At 43.4% G+C, this 19,605-nt stretch overlaps 1 protein-coding gene across 1 annotated transcript in view; it reads right to left on the bottom strand.

The window, feature by feature from the left end:
* LIPC (lipase C, hepatic type) overlaps positions 1-11,063 on the bottom strand; it is a 166,383-nt gene extending 155,320 nt beyond the window's left edge. Inside the window, exon 1 of the mRNA XM_082845952.1 lies at positions 10,853-11,063. Coding sequence (XP_082702078.1) covers positions 10,853-10,937 — 85 coding nt within the window. The 5' untranslated portion in view covers positions 10,938-11,063. The remainder of the gene's footprint in view (positions 1-10,852) is intronic.
* Between the last annotated feature and the right edge of the window lie 8,542 nt (positions 11,064-19,605).

The raw sequence follows: 19,605 nt of genomic DNA, 5'->3' as shown, positions 1-19,605 counted from the left end.
CTAGGATCCCCTGGCACTGAATAATATCCAAGGTGGGAAACCTCTGAAAGCCAGTGTACCCATGGCTCTGAAGGGGCACCAGCATCACCAGAAATAAGCACCAGTGAGAAACCCAGGGACCCTGGGAGCCTTCCCTGCCACTTCCCTTCTCTGAGCCACAATTTTCCTTGTAAAGTGGTGATAATGATGCTTATCACACAGGAGGGTCGCATGGATTAAGTGAAATAAATAGGCAAAGGATTTGGCACATCTGAAAGTTCTTAAAAATAATAGTTACTATTATTTCATACTTCTTGGTTCTACTCAAAGCAACGTAAGCATCAAATGTATATTTTTTATTGTTAGTACTGTATCCAAAAATGGATGTGTGTCTGGCCCACTATAAAACAGCCTTGGGACCAAAGGTCTAATTTACTGCTTGGCTTGCTCTTACAGAATCGTGCCTTTGTCCTGCTGTTGTTTGGGAATCTTTGAGTGGCTCAAGGCAACTGAGTTGCATTAGGCTTGAGGCAGGGGGCAATGTTTCGTGTTTAAAGTGGATAGAACTTTGCGTTCATATTTCTCTCTACCATTAACTAACGGTTAAATAGCTGACACCAGATGAGGTAGCTGTGGAAGGCCTCAGGGTACCACGATGCCTCTCAATGAGCTCTCTTGACACTCAGGATATCATTGCTGGAAGGGATACTACTGGTGGGAAATCGGAGGCGCAGGAGGTAAAGGCAGCCACCTAAGGCTGTTCGGCTAGGGTGGAGGTATTGAGAGATGTCAAAGACATTACCCAGGTTTCTTGGTATGTGAGAAAATGAAAACAAACACAACAGCAACAAAAAGGAGCCTCGCTGGCAGCCAGACCATGATGTTCCCAACTGAACATAGACAACGCCCACAAAACAGAAACAATGTGCTACAAGGACCCTTTGCAGATACATTTGCAACAGGACAGAAAGGAGGCCACTCTGAATCCATAAAATGTGACTAAACATTCCCTGCTTCCAACTAACAAGGAGAGACTATTGCTCCTGTACCAATGCCAGCTCTAGTTCTGCCTGCTGGAACGTTATTGATTAAATTAAGCAATAATGAGTTCACAATAATTAATTATTAAATTATTTAGATACTAGATCACTGAATGGCCCCCTTCCCCTTTGACAGAATCCCATCCAGGTTTGCCCCTGCTTCCCCAGCCCTTCCTTAGTTTCATCTGTCACAAGCCCAAATTTTCTAAGAAGCCCCTCTCAACTCCTCGTTCAGGGATGCCCCTGGTTTTCTCTGGAGTGCGTCCTCCCTTGCTGCAGTAAGCCAAATAATCCTAACTTTCATTTGACTCCAAGTGTGTTCCTAGTGGCCTTTGGCTGGTGAACCTTTACATCTGTAAAATGGGTATAATGATACCTGCCCAGCATTCTTTACAGGGATATTATGAGAATCAAGTGATATCATGTAGGTAGGAATAAGTTTTTAAAGTTGAAATTGCTATAGGTTTATAAACTAGTGTGACGTGGAATTTGCAAATGGTTCTCTTTTCAGACTTAGAAGAAGGTACTTTTTAAATGGAAGGTTCCTATTCAAGCTTCTAGTATGTGTTCCTGCCTCAGTTTCATTGGTGTAAATCCCTCCTACCATTTAGTGTTAGGAATAGCAGTTAACAAGTAAATTTCAAATAGAGTTGCCCATGGGCTGGAGCCCTCCTGGGAGGAAGATCTGAGTGTTTGTGGGCACCAGCCAGGTGCAGTTGCATAGCCTGTAACTTCCGAGTGCCAGCCCTGCCTTTCCCTGCTGATAGCATTGCTTTCTATCAGGGAGTGGCTGGGGTTTCAGCCAGGCTGTGAGGGGAAGCCATCCACCAAGAAGGAAAGGCAGCCAAGAGCCAAGTCCCTCCCTTTTTCAAACACCAACCTCAGTGGTGGCCCCACTGCCTCCAGGGTGAGGGCCAAACACATTAGCATGGCCTTTGATGCCTTTACCTCTGGCCACTTCTTTTTTTGTGCCCTCCTCTGAGCTACAGCAAACGTCTCAGGGATTCCCAGTTTCATTTTCTGTTTTCAAGCCTCCAAGACTGGCTCATGCTTTTCCTTCTGCTTGCTACGTCCTCCCACTTCTCCTTCAAGGCTCAACTCAAATATCACTTCCTCTATAAAGCCTTCTCTGCTAACCTCTCCCTGCCTCAGGGCCTTGAGATGTTTTGTACCCAATTGTGCACTTATCATACTGTGTTGAAATTATGCCTCTTCCAATCTCTAATCTACACACACACACACACACACACACACACACACACACACACACAGGGCTGTAGGGGGCTCCAGACTTGGTCAATTGGGAAGCTCCTTGATGAATGGTAGTGTGCTTTTTCATTTTTGTGTCCTTAGGAACATGTTTTCGTACAAACCATGGAGCCTGGTACATAGTAGGTGGTTAATAAATGCTATAATTTGCTGGTGTTGATCTTGTTATATTTCAGTATAAAGAAGTATGTTGTTTTCACTATTTTGGTTTGTCTTGGGATAAGGAAGCTGGAACATTTGTCACTGGAAAGTTTTTCTCAGTCACAGAAAGGCCAGTCCTAGTCAACTGAGAATCACAGGCTCTGCCCAGCTCTTGGTAATGCCCAGCTCATACGAAAAGAATTTGCTGGATCCTATTTTCAGGCCTGCCAAGGCATGCTTTACTGTGTGTGGTTAATTCATTATTGCAACTAGTATTTTCTACCAATTACAAGTAAATCTCAGCTTGGGAATTTTTTTTTTTTTTTCCAATTCAAGAACCACTTTCTTTTCAGCATGACCATGTTTTATTTTGGAGGAATAAATTGTCACAAATACCTAGGGGTTTTATATTATTTGGGAGATGGCTACCCCTGAGGGAGGTCAATATTCAGGATCAATAGATATTGATATCTCTCCCCTTCCCCCCTCCAGGAGACTGAGAAATGAACGCCAGGTTTGCCCTGGAAGCTTGTATTGTTTCTGAGGGAAGAGCCTTAAACCTGAAAATCAGGAGACCTGGGTTCAAGTCAGGTTAATGTTTTGCCATTAACTGTCTATTTTTGTTTTTCTAGTGGTTCTCAAGGTGTACTCCCCGCCCTTGAAGCAGCCCTTGGGAACTCTAGAAATGCAAATTCCTGGATCCACCCCAGGCCCACTGAGTTAGAAACTTGCAGATGGGACCCAGAAATCTGATTTTAATAAGATTTATTTATTTAACAAATTTAATAGAATTTATTTATTTTATAAATGAGATTTAATAAAATCTTATTTTAATAAGTTTCTCATACACACTAAAATTCGAGAACCTCTGACTAGTCAAATCCCTTTGTTTTATCATTTTGATGTGAATTTTTAAATTATTCAAATCATAAAGCAAAACACTATATACATAGTACAACATTACATAAAAGTTGGAAGAGACAAAAATTTAGATATAAACTCAACTGAAGTCTGAACATGTTTGTACATTTTCTTCTAGTAGTTTTTTTTTTCTTAAATATACGTTTTCATGGAGTTGTAATCACAAGACACACACAGTTAGGTATACTACTTTTGTCCCACTTAGCCTTGGAACGAAAATACTATTCAGTGTTGCCACCTTTATATCGTCATAAGAACTATTTTAATGCCACAACATGCCATCTAAAAGCTGTTAAAATCTACTTTACCAGGCCCCTGAAGGTGAACCTGTATATATGGAGGAGAAAATGCTGGGGACAGACAAAGAGGCCTCCCCTTCAATACACTTGATCTTCTCTTTACTTCTTCCTACCCCTCCCCTCAAATCCCATGGTGGAAATATCGAAACTATGAGTGTTTCTGGAAATAGAGTCATAAGCAGAGAGGAGAGTGACGTTAACCAATAGTCATGAGTTTTCCAGAGTCATCCAGAAACTTGGTTTTTCCCATACCTGAATCCTCTCCTGAAACCCTGGAAGCAGCTAAGGCGTCACTGCGCTGCCTTGTGGCAATGCCTACGAATTACACCTTCTCTTGAGAAGCGTAGCCGCACCCTGAATCTTCCAGCGTGGGAATGACTCGAGTTTGTCTCCTTGCCCTAAGCTAGGTGCCTGATTGTCAGCAGCTGGGTGCACCTGCTGTCTACCTTAACATAGCAACCCCACTCCCTGCAGGACTGGCAGGGCTCTGACCCATTTTTCTAGTTTTCACCTTGGGGCTGAAGTCTGGCCATGATCCTCAGCTTGTTTGGCAGGGGTCCAGATGTTTTGCCTGCTCCTGGCCAGCCCCCTTCCCTAGTGGGCTGGACTCTGATCCCTGGCTGACAGGGCCCCACTCTAAAATGAACACTCTCCTGGGAACCAGTGTACGGCCACCCTTCTGGCCATGAGAATTGCTGGGCCCCATGGATATCAGGCGCACACCCCAGGCTGAGGTCAAGGTGGTCACATCCCCTTGGAGAATGTAACTGGGACTGCTCAGCTGTGTCTCGTGGACCATACCTAAAATCGGGCAAGGCTCTGGCCCAGCCCTGCCTCTCCTTCCCTTCTCCCTGCTGACTCGCCTGCAAGGACGCCGCATGCCTTGTGGCATTGTGGCAGCTGGTGTGGAAAACAGGGCGGCGAGAATGTGGTGGTGGGGATCTTGCTCACCTGGCCCACAATTAAGTATGGGTTCAGGTCCTGGGTCCCTTGTGAAAGGCAAGCAGGGTGGGAGATAGGCTGCTGTCCTCTCACCTCAGGCTTGTCCTCTCTGGGTACGATGCCCTCAGGAGGACTCCAGAATGGCTCAGCCATAGGGCCAGGAAGTATGGCAGTGGGTGGGAGGGTCTCTAGCGGAGAGCATGTAGAATTTCACGAGAATTCTGGGGCTGGCTTTCTGCTGATTCTGCTTTCATGTACTCGCCCAGGTGAATGAGTTCCATCTCTGGATACTACCTCAAGTAGTACTCATGAACCACCTTCCCTACAGTTGTGGAGGCCTGTTAGGAATTTTCAGGTCCCGCTGGGGCTGTAATTCTGGGCTTGGCTAAGCCCATGAGGATGGTGAGAGGTGGCCCCTCTAGGGACAACAAATCCAGGACCAATCTAACTGCAGCTTACCAGGTTTTTAAAAAAAAACTTTTTTTTTCTTTCACATTTAAACACTTAAAACACATACACACACATTCTCTCAGAGTCTCTCTCTCTCTCTCTCTCTCTCTCTCTCTCTTCCTCCCTTCCTCCCTCCCTCCCTCTCCCTCTCTCCATGGCCTTAATACTCTTTATAGATCTTTACATATATTTCAAATCCCTAGCAATATACATGAATGTAGTTTTATCATAGTTGTGATTCAATATGTAGGTTATTTAGTCCTCTTTTTCTCCCCCACTTTATTGCCTTTAAAATTTCCTCATACTTATTTTTTAAAAGCTACAAGACCAGTTGTTATGTAACCGTTTGGAGGTCACAGGTCCCTTTGATAATTTGCCAGAAGTTGTGACTTCTCTCCTACCCTCAAATGCACATTCATACAGCCTTGGGTACCATCCTAAGAGGCATCCAGCCTCTCTGAAACCCATCCCTGGGCTAGGCTAAGAACACTTGTATTGCACTATGAGTGCCTAAGGGTCAGCATTAAGCCTTTTATTTCTGAATCTCATCATCATTGTTCCCAAAAGTTCCTAGAACTTCTAGTAGTAGGTATTCAAAACAATGCTTGTTTAAAGGAGGAATTAGTAATACCTGGACCCTCCATCCTTGATGGTTTATTGTTGGGCATTCAAGTTGTTTTTAGTTTATTGCAGTTGTGATGTAGTATTGCTATCAACTCCTTCCTATTTTTTTTTTTTTCTTCTGCTCCTTCCTGGAAGGCCTGTTTTTGGAAGGTGTTTGGACTTGGAAAACATGTGTACTTTATTGGCTCTGTGCCTTTTCTTATGCACAAGGAAAGCCTCCTTCACTTTTGTCCAGATTCCATCCTGCAAGACTCGGCTCAAATGCTGCTTCCTCCCAGAAGCCTTTCCTCTACGTACTTGGAAGTAAACTCTTCTCCATCTCTACCTGCACCTTGTCTTAGTCAACTCAGGCTGTTGTAACAAATTACAATAGACTGGGTGGCTTGTAACCAACAGAAATTTTTCTCACAGTTCTGGAGGCTGGAAGTCTGAGATCAGGGTGCCAGCATGTTGGGGTTCTGGTGAAAACCCTCTTCCAGGTTTCCTCACATGGTGAACAGAGAATGAGTGAGCTCTTTGGGGTCCCTTTTATAAAGACACTAATCCCATTCATGAGGGCTCCACCCTCATGACTGAATCACCACCCAAAGTCCCCACCTCCTAAGATGCCATGCTATTGAGGGTTAGGATTTCAACATATGAATTTTGGGGGGACAGAAACACTCACTCCATTGCACTCCTCTCCAGTGGTACTTGGCATATTTTATGGTTTAGTTGAAAAAATTTTATATATACATCTTATCTCCTTTATTAGACTCAGTGGTATACCTTATATATTTGAAACCCAGAATGGATCATTTTAATACCACTTTGCTCTATAAGACAAAGCTATTTTCAGTTATATACATGCAAAAATCAGCAATAATCACTATTTTCTTGATTTGTTATTTAGTTTTAAAGCAATGAACAATTTAAAAAAGAAGAATACATTTCCACTTTAAAGATATGCAAGTGCATTAAAGATATTTCCTGGAAGAAACAAAATTTTTACTTACCAAACAAAATATTATACTTCACAGTTCACTGTAAAATCTGTTTTACTGTTTTACATTTTAAACACAAAACTCTAAGTGGTCACACGGGATAGGAGAATTGAAGTTCTCGGGTTCTGTATCTTTGTCTTTATAATCACTACGCTATCATTTTAAATTTCAAATCTGCTGTTTAAATGCAAGAACAGGCAATAAGTACCACGGGATTTGGAGACATGAGATGACCAAAGTGAGCTGGGAGGATTCTGAACCATTAGACACTTGCAATGAGCACATGTCACAGTCCACGAGCATCAGGGGCCAACTGCAAAACTGGGAGGTCTCTAAATTGACATCAACAGAGAACATTTATTCAAGGAGAAGTAATATAAAACTGTGATTATTTGAAGTTTACATATATATTAATAAAACTCAACAGTAACCACAGCAGTTGTTTACAAATTTAACCAAAAAATTATTTTGAGGGGGAGGGGCTTTAGTTTTATCCCTGGCATTATATAGAATTGTGATGATGAAAGGAAGACCAACTTTTAGTAAGTTCTATTATTATTTTGCATTCTCTATGGATGATGGCCCCCTTATTGCTGCTGGCAGTGCAGGCAGCTCCCATCTCCCTACCCTTGGTCCACCCGATTCGACAGTAAGCTCATGGAGAGCAGGGGCTACTGTGCGGTCTGCAGTTGTACAGTGTCTGCTGCACAAATAACAGCAGTTCTGAGTGTGGGCCTTGGCAGGACCTCTGAGGATGTCCTCCCTTTTCCTATATGTAAGTCCAGTTTTCTTCATGTACTCTGGACAAAGCAACATATCACAACAGATTCAATACAGAAACAGATGAAAAAATCCAGCTGCTTCTATTAAACCAGACATTACAAAATTAGCGAAATTTCTTTGTGAACCAATGTCACTCTTCTGACTCACTTTTTTTGTTGTTGTTTGGAAAATACAAGTTATTCCTCATAATATCATGTTACATATGTTAGCATGTGATGACTTTGTTATTTTTAAAAGCATTAAAATTAAAAAAAATTTCTCAGTTTTAGTCTCTAATATGGTAAATATTGATACCTGTGTTCCACGTAAAAAAGAGCTCTTTGGGGGATCTCCCTGGTGGTCCAGTAGGTAAGACTCCACGTTCCCATTGCAGGGGGCCTGGGTCCTATCTCTGGTCAGGGAACTAGATCCCGCATGCATGCTGCAACTAAGAGTTCTCATGCCACAACTAAGAAGCCTGCGTGCCACAACAAAGATCCCGCATGCCTCAACTAAGACCTGGCGCAGCCAAAATACATAAGTAAGATAAATAATATTAAAAAAAAAAGAGCTCTTCGGAATTCTGAATAATTTTGGAGAATGTAATGGTGTCCTGGGACCAGGAAGTTTGAGAACTGTTGTATTAAAAGCACTGCCTTAGATATGGCAGATGCCTATGCACACTTACTTGTTAAATGAATGAGTGACTGACGGCTGGGCTTCAGTTGCTTCTAGGATGTGGACTCTGTGGCTGGAATTGCAGGGAGGGGGCAGGCACCTTAGGCAGTGGTCGTGGATACCGCTGGAAGGTGGGGCTGCCAGGGTCTAGGAGTAGCAGCTCCCATTTAAGCAGTATTGATCCTCCTGGCCACGCCAGTGGGGCGGACTGGGCCTCAGGCAGGGAGGTCTGGGGGTGAGAACGATGGTAGCTCTGTGTCCTGGGGTCTTCAGGAGGCTCACCATATCCTGTTTCCCTTGGTGCTGGTAGGCAGGAATTATTCAAAGAGTCCTCTCCTGTGAGAGGAACCCAGCAGAATGTATTTCTAGGGATCTCTGGCTGTTAAACCACTGGGTGTGAGCACAACGGCCAGAAACCTGTAGCCTTAGGCAGACAGATCAACTTCTAGGTGCCTCTCGTGGCTCTGCCCTGAGCAATCATGGGACCTCCAGCAAGTCAATTTTCAGCTGGCTGACTCAGCTACAAGGTGAGGGTGGGATAAAATGTTTGCACAGTGTCTGGCATATACAGGGTGCACAATATATTAGTCGGTCCATTAGCAATGTCATTAATAATAATAAAAGGTAAGCTGGGAGGATTGGGGTTAAGGAGGAAGGGTCCTATGGGAGTTCCTCCTGGCCCCTGACTAGTGACAGTTGAAGCTTGGTACAGACCAAGTGTTCTCCACTTTGGCACTATTGACACTTCGTCCTGAATAATTCACTGCTGTGGGGCTGTTCTGTCCATTGTAGGATGTTTAGCAGCGTCCCTGGCTTCTACCCCCATATGCCAACAGCACTCTCTCCCCAGTTGTGGCAACCAAAATCTCCCCTGGGGGGCAGTTTGGAAAACCATCCTACAAGGTATAGATACTCAACCTTTCAGGGCTCTACTGTGGGATGCTTGCCTCCTTGCAATGCCCCAGGCGGATGTCCTACCAGCCTCATGCACACAGATCTTGGCTGACTCCCTGCAGAAGAAATTCTGCCAAGACATTCTGCTCTCAAAGGAACAAGAGGCCTCCTGACTCTGATCCTTTCCCTTGAAGAACCTTCCTGCTAATAGTGGCCACTTCCCTCAGCTTTTGGACAAACCAGGACCCTGGGAAAGCAGTAGCTGACCAGCACAGGATTTGTTGAGGGAAATGTGGACGATACTCAGCAACCCCCAGGGAGGCCATCCTGCCTTTTATCCTTCACCTCGGCTCTAATGGCTTCCAACCCCCAAGTCTCTACTGAAACATCGACTGGGCCAGTCAGGAGCAGAATGAATAAACCAAGGGTGGCATATTCATACGACGGAATGCTACAGTGAACAGAATGATGAGTCACACCTCATGCAAATGCATGGTTGAATCTCACCAACATCATGTTTAGTGAAAGAAGCCAGAAGCAAAAGAGCATATACTGTATGTGTCCACTATCAAAAAGCTTCCCCCAGAAGCAAAATAATCTATGTTAAGGCTCAAGAGGTGTGCAAGGGAGGTTTCTGGGATGCTGGCTCAGATTGTGAAAATTCATTGAGCACTTACGACATAGGCACTTTTTTAGATATATATTATACTTCAGTAAAAAATTAACAAAAACAACATTCTGGACCAAAGGGCAGGAAAGGCCCTCTACCAATATCCCTGTGAACACGGAATAAAAATCATCAGCAATTCTGCCCGGATGGCTCTAAATTATTATTATCATTTTTGGACTCAGCTTGATAAGTGAGATGATGTATGCAAAATAATTAACCTTGTGGTTGACACACAAATTGCTCAGTGAATGGTAATAATTAATACTGCTAATAAGTTATTAACTGACTAGTATACAAAATAATAATTAAACATAAAGAACAGCCTTTTTTCTTAAAGGATAAAAAAAATGTTCTGGAATTTTCAGGCAATCTTTGGGTAGTAAGTTCCTAATTCTTTTCGGAGCTCCCTCCAAGCAGTCTTTGAGGAAAGAAAAATCTAAGCCTCTACCTTAGAGTTTCTAGGTCCTGACAAGTAACCAGCACAAAAACAAAGTCCCAAAGGCCAGTGTCATTTGCCCAAAGTGTTCAGTTCACTTCATATCCATCGTTTATTGATCCAATGCACTGTTTAGCCAGGAACCTGGAATCCACCTACCTGATCAAGCATTTGGACCTCTTTGGGCATCAACCTAGTGTGTGAATTTACAGACCAAACAGGTGTGACTGCTGTTGAATTCCTCAGTCTCAGAGTAAAACTCTGGCAGAAAAAGTGAAGTCTAGAAAATGTGCAATGATAGCTCTGTTTTCAACCTGACTGGAAAGAGGATTCTACAAATTCCTGTCTTCTGAGAAAGCCAGCAATTAGACAACCCTCAGCAAGATGAAGCATTTCATTGCAAGCTGTTCTCCTCAACTGCAAATTATATGCCAAATTAACTCTCAGGAAGATCTGAAACTCTTTCAGATTATTTGCCACCAAAGAAGTCTTATCCTGACTATTTCTTAATAGGATATGCGAGAGACTTCATTGCTAGTTGCAAGCACTTTGAGAAGACTTCTACTCCCAGAGTGGCTTCCTAAACTTTCAGTCCTGCCTACAAACAGCTACCCGTCCTTGTGACCTTCGATGCCACTAACAGAACACCTCGTATGCTGTGAAGCAAGTTCTGTTCCACATAGCCAAGAACACTTGGATTCATTGTGACGTACATTTAAAAAAGAAAATCCATGCCCATTTCCGGAGAAAAGGCAGGCTCTTACCTAGTCCCAGGCTTTGTCCATGGGCACTTGATTGGATAAAGATGCACAAAACCAAGAAAATAGAGACACACAGGGAATTTTCCATTTCTCCTGTCTCACCCGGACCGAGGTCTTCTTGCTAATTTCTGAAGCTAAAGAGAGCAGATTGCCTATTGATACTTTGTTAGAGAAGACTGCCCATTAATAATTAACCTTTTAAACATGTTTTCTAGTGTTCAGACACTTTCCTTCCTACACTGAACCCAAATCTAACTCTATCTCATACAAAAAAAAGGTTGATTTACTAAAGTATTTTTTATCCTGATACATTTTGAAAATAAAATATCTTGTCATGTACTCTTACCTTCTTGGGCCAAGGTCACAGTTCTAAATCAATTTAAAGTTAATGTGTTGTGTTTGGAAGTACTGTCAAAGGTCAGGAGTAGGTGACTCCCACATGGTTGCCTAAGTCTCTCTCTGGCAGTATGCAAAGGGGATGCAGGCTCCTGGCAGTGGTATTTCAAATTGCAGGCTAAACCCCAAGAGAAAGGAAAGGACTCTGCTATGTGGAGAGCCCCCAGGTGGTCTGTTTTCTATTGAGTTTAGCAAAATTGCTGGTGCCTGTGGTCAAAGAGTGATGGGCAACATTTCTATAGCTGAAAGGGGCAGAAAACCTCTATCCTCAGTCTAAGAAGGAGCTGATGGAGGAGCAAAGATGCAGAACTGGATGCCTTTGCTGGGGGCCCCATTGAAAGATGGCCCTAGAGTAAACACACTGTTTCCTCCTCTGTGTTAATGGATGCTCTAACTGGTTAGACGACTGAGAAGTAAGGCCACTTGGCAAAACCAGATAGGGGAAATTCAGGTGTGGCTCTTGTAATATTCCTTGGGTTTCTAGTTTTATTTAAACTTTATTCATTTTTCAAACTTTTAAAAAATATCTATTATATTCCAGGCACTGCTATAGGTACTTGAGATATGCAAGTGAAGAGAACAGACGAAGATTCCAGTCCTTGTGGAGCTTATGTACCACAGGAGATGGGAGGAGTCAGATAACAGGCAATAGACATAATAAATAAGAGATTTATGTAGATTGGTAGAATGTAATCAGAGCTATGGAAAAAGGAAAAGTATGGCTGAGTTAAGGGGGTTGGGGAAGGTAGTGATTTTAAATAGAATGGTCAAGGTGAGCCTTGCTGGGAAGCTGAACTTGGAGCAAGGGTTTGAGGAAGTTGCCCCTGTGGGCATGTTGAGGAGAGCATCAGGTAGCCAGAACAGCCAGTGCAAAGGCCCTGAGGTAGGAGCATGCCTGGAATGTCCCAGGAACAGCAAGGCGGCCAGTGATTAGGGAGACATTATTAAAAGGACTTTGGCTTTTATAGTATGAGACACGGGGAACCATTCTGAGCAGAAGAGTGATATGATTTGTATAATATTTGTAAAAGATCATTTTAGTTTCCAAGACTAGGAGCAAATTATTAGCAAACAAGGGTGCAAGTGGGTAGATCTGCTAAGAGGCTATTACAGTGATCCAGCAAGAGGTGATGGTGCCTTCGTTCAGCACAGTAACAGTGGAATTGGGGACTGATGGATGGGTGGTGGATATATTTTGAAGGTAGATACAACAGGATTTCCTGACTACTGGGATGCAGAGAAAGAGAGGAGTTGAAGATGACTTCAAGGACTTTGGCTTGAGCAAGTGGGACAATGGTGTTGCTAGCAGCTGAGATAGGAAAGGATGTGAGTGGAGCAGGTTTGGTGATGGAAAATCAAAAATTTAGTTTTGCCCAGGTGGAGTCTGAGATGCCTCTTAGACATCCAAGTGGAAATGTTGGGTAGGCAGTTAGATAACTTGGTGATCACTGCCCGGATGAAACGAACTGCTAGGACCTTCTGAAACCACCGGCAGTTTGGACAGACTGATCCTAGGCCAAAGCTTAACTCTGTAGTGTCTTGTGGCTGCACCAGCTTCCAGAGGACTATACCTTGGAGACCATCTAGTCAAATGCATGATTTCTGAGCAGAGGTTTCTGTGCTGGCTTCTTGGCTGGCTCCATCCTACCTGCATAGTTAAGCAGGATCTGAAGGTTCCACTTTACTTCTTATTTCCCAGAAAGTTGGAACCTAAAACCAGCTGACTATCTACCTGGCTCCTCTCCCCTGGGCCCACCTCATCTCTTATCCTTTGGGTACTGCCAGGTACCAACTCCACCCCTGGCCTCACTCTACAGATTAACTCACCAAGAAACCAGTGAATCCAAGTGCCTCTGGGATCCTGGGTCTATTATCAACTAGCTGGCAAAATGTTACTTAACCTTAATGAGTTCCATCTCCTCACCTGTAAAATAAGAGAACATGGGCGGGAGATAATACTTTGAGGTATCAACAATGTATTTCTCCCAACCTCTTCCCTCACCCTCTCCCTTCCACTTAAGAAGAGTAAAGTAGAGAGAAGACTATAAACCTTTTGTCTTCCTGAAACTTAGGACCTAGAGTAAGTGAATTCTAACCAACAATGGCAAAGGCTAAAAATGTTTCAAAGGGATGTGAAGGGAGAAAGAGTACCCCTACCATCCCATCACTAGAAAGAGAGTGTCTTGGGCTTTCTAAGTGGGTGGGGAGAGAGGGAGATTTGTCTATGAGGGCAGAGGGGACAGTCCCTTGTTTCCAGAAAGTGGTAAGAACCCAAAGGAAAAATGGCTGTGAGTGTGTCAGCAGGGGGACAAAAGATGTCCCTGTGCCTGCCATGGGGTGTGAGTAGCAGTAAGCCTCCGGTGCCAACAGGTCATGAAGATGGGGAGGAGTGGCCCCTTAGCGGTCACCTATGTGGACTGATGTCAGATGATCAGGTGCTTACCCCTAACCCCATTTCTGGGTATTGTGTCAGATCCAGAACTGTGGGTGGGGCAGGGGAAGAAAGAATCTAGGAGGGCCTGAATAACAGGAGTTTGGAGTCATAACTCAGGTGGGTTACAGAAAATAAAGGTATTTCTTCCACATCAGAATTTGTGGACTGAGATTCACACTTCTACAAACACAGGTATATCATTAGTATTACGGATTTATATGTGAAGTGCCCAGCCAAGTGCCTGGTTCATAGTAGAGGTTCAGTAAATTACAGTGACTTATTTTGAGGCAGTATGCTTAGCGGTCAAGAGTCCAGGCTTTGGAATCAGACAGATCTAAGTTAAGGTCCCTGGCCTATCACTTCCTAACTGGGTGACCTGGGGCAAGTCATTAGTGTTCTGAGCTTTAGATTTTTCCATCTGTGTAGTGGGACTAAGTATATCTACCTGATCAGATTAAAGGAGATAGTGTAAAGAGGTAAGCCCTTAGCAATCCTGCCAAGCAGGAAATAATAAATGGCAGCTATTCTTACCATTTTTATTGTTTTTAATTCATGTAGGGGGTCCAGGAGGTAGATAACAGCATGATCACAGGATTAAAATTTAGTGGAAAATTAAAAGGGGAGGAAAACAGAAGGGTCTGGATCAGTGGTTCCAAAATCTGATTGAGGGTTGGAATCAGAGTCAGCCTGAGAGCTCAGGAAAAGAATTATAGGCTCTTCCCATGACCAAGTGAATGAGAACTTCCAGGGCTGGAGCCTGGACAACTTTAACTTTAAACGAACTCTTCAGATTATTCTTGGTCACCCAAAGTTTGAGAACCATTTCCTCAGAGTGGGGCTTGAGACATCTGTTGGGGCACAAGAAGAAAATAATAGATCTTTCTGATTTTTCTTGTGTCACCTGCTCTAGGCTGAATGTTTGTGTCCCCCACAAATTAGTATATGAAACCTAGCCCCCAGGGTGATGGTAAATGGATAGGGCATTTGGTAGGTGATGAGATCATGATGGCAGAGGCCTCATGAATGGGATCAGTGTCCATATGAAATGAACCCCAGACAGTTCCCTTGCCCCTTCCTCCATGTGACGTTACAATGAGAATATGGCCATCTGTGAGGCCTTCATCAGACACCAAATCTGCTGGTGCCTTGATCTTGGACTTCCCAGCCTCCAGAACCGTGAGAAATAAATTTCTGTTGTTTGTAAACCACCCAGTCTATGGTATTCTATTATAGCCTCCCAAACCAATTAAGATATCACCTTTGAAAATTTTGTGTATATATAATGCTTATAATATATTTATACTGTATCACTTGTATACAGTACTATGCATTAGTGCTATATACTTTATAAACAGATAAATATCCATGTATTTTGGAGGGGCACTCAAAATTTTTTTCAAACTGACAAAAGTGCTTCATTAAAAATGTGTGAAGGCTCTGCCTTAGAGGGATGCAATGGCCCCCGGGCCTTTGGGACCTGATCATAATGTAGTTGATCCCATCAGTACATTGGAATCAGCAGATCCATTAGTGGGATCTTTAGTCATTTCCACACCCCAGAAAGCCCAGCAGGTGATGGAGGACACTTCATTTCCCATGGCCTGATCCCACGGAGCCTGAAGCCTCCAGCGAGTTAGCAGCATGGTGCACAGTGGTAGGGCCCAGTGCTTTCTCTCGTCTGCAATCCTCAATCTAAAATAATAATGGTCTTATAGTTAGAGCCTTAAAAATTGCCCTGTACTTGCTTCCTTTTCATTTGAAGAGCTTCTTGAAGAAGAGGCTGGACTTTAATGACCTGAACGTAACCTTTCCTTTTAGTATAATGGCGATAAGAAAGTTAATCAGAAGAAAAAATATGTTACATAGATAAAGAGAGCAAGAGGAGGGAGAAGGCGTGGGATCGAGGTGAAAATCTCTGATGATGGGAGACACAGCGCTTTATATTCCAAATCAGATTTTCTTGCTTTCATCATCAGAAACTGGGGATACCTGAGAATTGTGGCCTCTTGGCAGAATTCCGAGGAAAGAATAATTGAAACAGTACGTTTTGGATTGGTACTATTATTTCCCTCATTTTACAGTTGAGATTTAAGAGATTAAGAACTAGAACAAAACCATATTTTATCAGTAAAAGGCTGAGGGAGAGGAAATCAAGGCCACCTGAATCCAGGGTCAGTTTTCTAAACCATATGCCATCAATCCCTGGCTTTCCTCAGGCCTGCACTGAGCTTTCTTTCCTCATTCTTATTCCACTTCCAAGATGAAATTGATAAAGTTTGTAGGATCACGTCATTGGAAAATGACTACCCTCTCCTACACCTGCTTGGGGCCAGACTGCCACCAGGAAAATGACCAAGCTTTAATGGGGCACAGATCGATCTGTGTGGACATTCTTGTACTACGTGGGAATGAAACTGAGCAGGACCCTGTGGGGCTCCTGGACATGAAAGCCTTTCTGTGTCCCCCATTCCTTGTTTGTAGGGAACAGACTCCAGCTTCCATGACCTTCCCTGAGTTGCAAAGGGCAGATTGGAACAGTTGCTAATCAGGGAAGGGAGGGGATTCCGAGACAAGGGAGGAGCAGTCAAGAAACAATAGTGCAGCCTTGGGGGCAGGTCATGGTTCTGCCTCAGGGACACACATAACAATATCTTTAAGTTCTTTATAGAACTAACCCCCCCTCCCATTCTTCATTCCAGAGAAGACCACCTGAGAGGCCAGATTAAAGGAACCAGAGAAGTTCATCAAGAGATTATCTGAGACCAGATTAAGGAGTGCAGGCCCCTCACACACCCTAATTTATCAGCAACCTCGCACTTGAACTATTGCTATAAAACTCCTCACCAAAACCTCCCGGGTGGGCGACACACAGTTTTCAAGGGCAGGAGCCTGCTGTGTCCACCTTTGCTTGCCAAAGCAATGAAGCTATTCTTTTCTACTTTACCCAAAACTCTGTCTCTGAGATTCGATTCAGCACTGGTGCACAGAGGCTGCGTTTTTGGCAACAAAAACAAGTAGGGACACTTCTTTGAGCTGGCTTGGAACATGTCCTTATTTGAAAAGGGGTTGGCCTGGAGTCTAACCTTTTCCTTATCTGTTTCCTTATCTGTTTTTTAAGACAAGTAAACAAATGAAAGGTGAACACAAGATTGCAGATGATGTTTTAGATTATTTGAAAGAATGTTTCAAGCATTTCAAGCAGGTATTTATTCATCCAAGATCATCATGCCTGAATCGATTAACCTTTTCAGATTAACCTCTGCATGGGGTCTGCCTCTGACTAGTTGTGTGACCTTGTGTAAATAATGTAACCGCTCTTTGCCTCAGTTTTCTCATCTGTAAAATGGAAGTGTGAGGATGAAATGTTATTACATGGAATGTACTTGGCACAATCAGAGCTCATTTGATTTTTGTAACAAATGAGACAAAAATTAGTTCCTCCATTTTACAAGTGAGAAAACTGAGACTCTGAGATTCCTTGTCTGAGGCCACATGTCTAATCTATGTAGATTGGATCTAAGGACTTCTGGGTCCCTGTAAACTCTGATACTCTCTCATTCCCAGAGTCTAAAGTGAAGAGCTAGGGAGCAAAGAGATGAGAACTCCTTTTACACTTATTTTTATGTTTCCTGATCTGTGCTGGCCCTTTTATTCTCCCCATCAGAATTACAGCTGCCGGTTTGTGGAACAATGAAAGAACAAACAAACAAAACCAGAGCTATCTTTTTTGTGACTGGATACTCTGGAACCAATAATGCATTTTATGAGTTTAGTAGTTCCAGTAGAATGGAAAAGCTTTTTCCTCTGTTTGCATTATGCTTGGAAGCAAAAAGAAGTAAAGATTTAAGTTGGTTTTGAACAGCTAGACAGACATAGACCATTGCTGGCTCCTTCAAGTTTGACAAGGGTTTTCTCCTCTGTGGGTAAGAGGGTGGGCATAGTAGACTCTGTGCCAGCATCCTACAGCTGCTTCGGGTGTTGGTTGGGCTTGATGAGGGGTGCTCATGCTGGGCTCCTAAGGGAGACCAACCAAGCTATGAACTAAATTGGCTGATTGCAGTAAACTAAGGGCACAGTTTGGGAAGGTGAGCCATTAGCACGGCAGCTCTCTTTCTCTGGGTCCCAGTGCTTCTGACAATGGGATAGCCAGAGGCACTGTCCTTATTCCCAGTATCAGGCAGGACTGGGGCATCACTTAGATCGAAGTGGCCGAAGACTCTCTACAGCAGCTGGTGTTTGCTCCATGTCACACAGTCATTTCACAAAAGCTTTCTGAGCTCAGCAAATGAAGTCCTTGGCTACAAGAAATCAGGAACAGTTCCCAGAGATATGCTTCAAGTGCTGCCAGTGACTCATCACTTTTCCACAGGGTATCTTACTGTAATGATTAGTCATCAATTCCTAGGCAGGCCTAGAAGTCAGGGGTTAACAGTTCAGGTGCCAACTCCCAAAGATACCAGACTCTATGAGATCTCACTGAAGCCTCAGGAACAACCCTATAATGATGCATGTATGATTATTCCCTTTATACAGAGAGGAAAACTGAGGCTTAGGGAGATTACTGAGTTGCCCAAATCCACACTCTAGTAAGTGGTGGAATGAAATCTGAAATTATGTTTGTCTTACTCCAAAGCACACACAACAAAAGGTAGTTCTGCCAAGGTTGTAGGAATTGGCTATGAGCTCTTCATGTATCTAAGATTTTAAAAAATGATTTTGTGGGCTTCCCTGGTGGCGCAGTGGTTGAGAGTCCACCTGCTGATGCAGGGGACATGGGTTCGTGCCCCGGTCCAGGAAGATCCCATATGCCACGGAGTGGCTGGGCCCATGAGCCATGGCCGCTAAGCCTGCACGTCCGGAGCCTGTGCTCCACACGAGAGAGGCCACAACAGTGAGAGGCCCGCGTACCGCAAAAAAAAAAAAAAAAAAAAAAAAAAAAGGAATTGTGCTCTTGCACTGCAGATAAAGACATAGAGCCATGTGTTCATTATTGTTATTTTATTTTTTAAAATTTTATTTCTTTAATAAATTTATTTATTTATTTATTTTTGGCTGCATCGGGTCTTTGTTGCTGCATGCAGGCTTTCTCTAGTTGTGGCAAGCGGGGCTACTCTTTGTTGCGGTGTGCGGGCTTCTCATTGCAGTGGCTTCTCTTGTTGCGGAGCACGGGCTCTAGAGCACAGGCTCAGTAGTTGTGGCACACGGGATTAGTTGCTCCGTGGCATGTGGGATTTTCCTGGACCAGGGATCGAACCCCTCTGTCCCCTGCATTGGCAGGCAGATTCTTAACCACTGTGCCAACAGGGAAGCCCCTGTTATTATTATTTTAAAAACAAATGTTCTCAAGCCGTTTCTCAGCTATTTAATGGAGATAGCTTGAAACAGCCCATGAAACATAGCAGAAGACAGATGTAATGGAGACATTATGGTTGAATTATATAATTTATACAAAGATTAATTGTCCCCAATCAACAGTAAAAAAGACCAGCCAAGATGAGGGGACTGGAACCTTTGCCCAGGAAGCTTTGGCATGGACAGAACAGTGTGCTTGATAGGAAATTGTCAGGGTGAGACTGCTACAAAAGACCTAATTTATACACCATCAATAGTCATCCAGTTACTCTTGAAACCATTTGGGTTAGGTCATGCCTAAGGGTCCTCCAGAATGCAACAGTGAGATACTCTGACATGCTTTGATAATTCTGTTAAGACATAATTTTTTTTTTAAAAAAGGTAAAATCATGACTCTCATTCAGATATAAAACTGAACATATGGTAAGTATTTAACTCATTAATGAGGAAGCTGTTCAGGGTGTTATAACTAGTTCAAAGGAGAAGATAAAACCTCCACAAATTTATATGGATAAAGGGATGTTGAAATGAATGGGCAAGTGGAAGCACATTTAGCTTCCGAGGAAGTCAACCA

The sequence above is a fragment of the Leucopleurus acutus genome, assembly GCF_964270905.1.
Source record: "Leucopleurus acutus genome assembly, chromosome: 1".
Taxonomy (NCBI): domain Eukaryota; kingdom Metazoa; phylum Chordata; class Mammalia; order Artiodactyla; family Delphinidae; genus Leucopleurus; species Leucopleurus acutus.
This window is presented reverse-complemented; position numbering and strand designations above follow the sequence as displayed.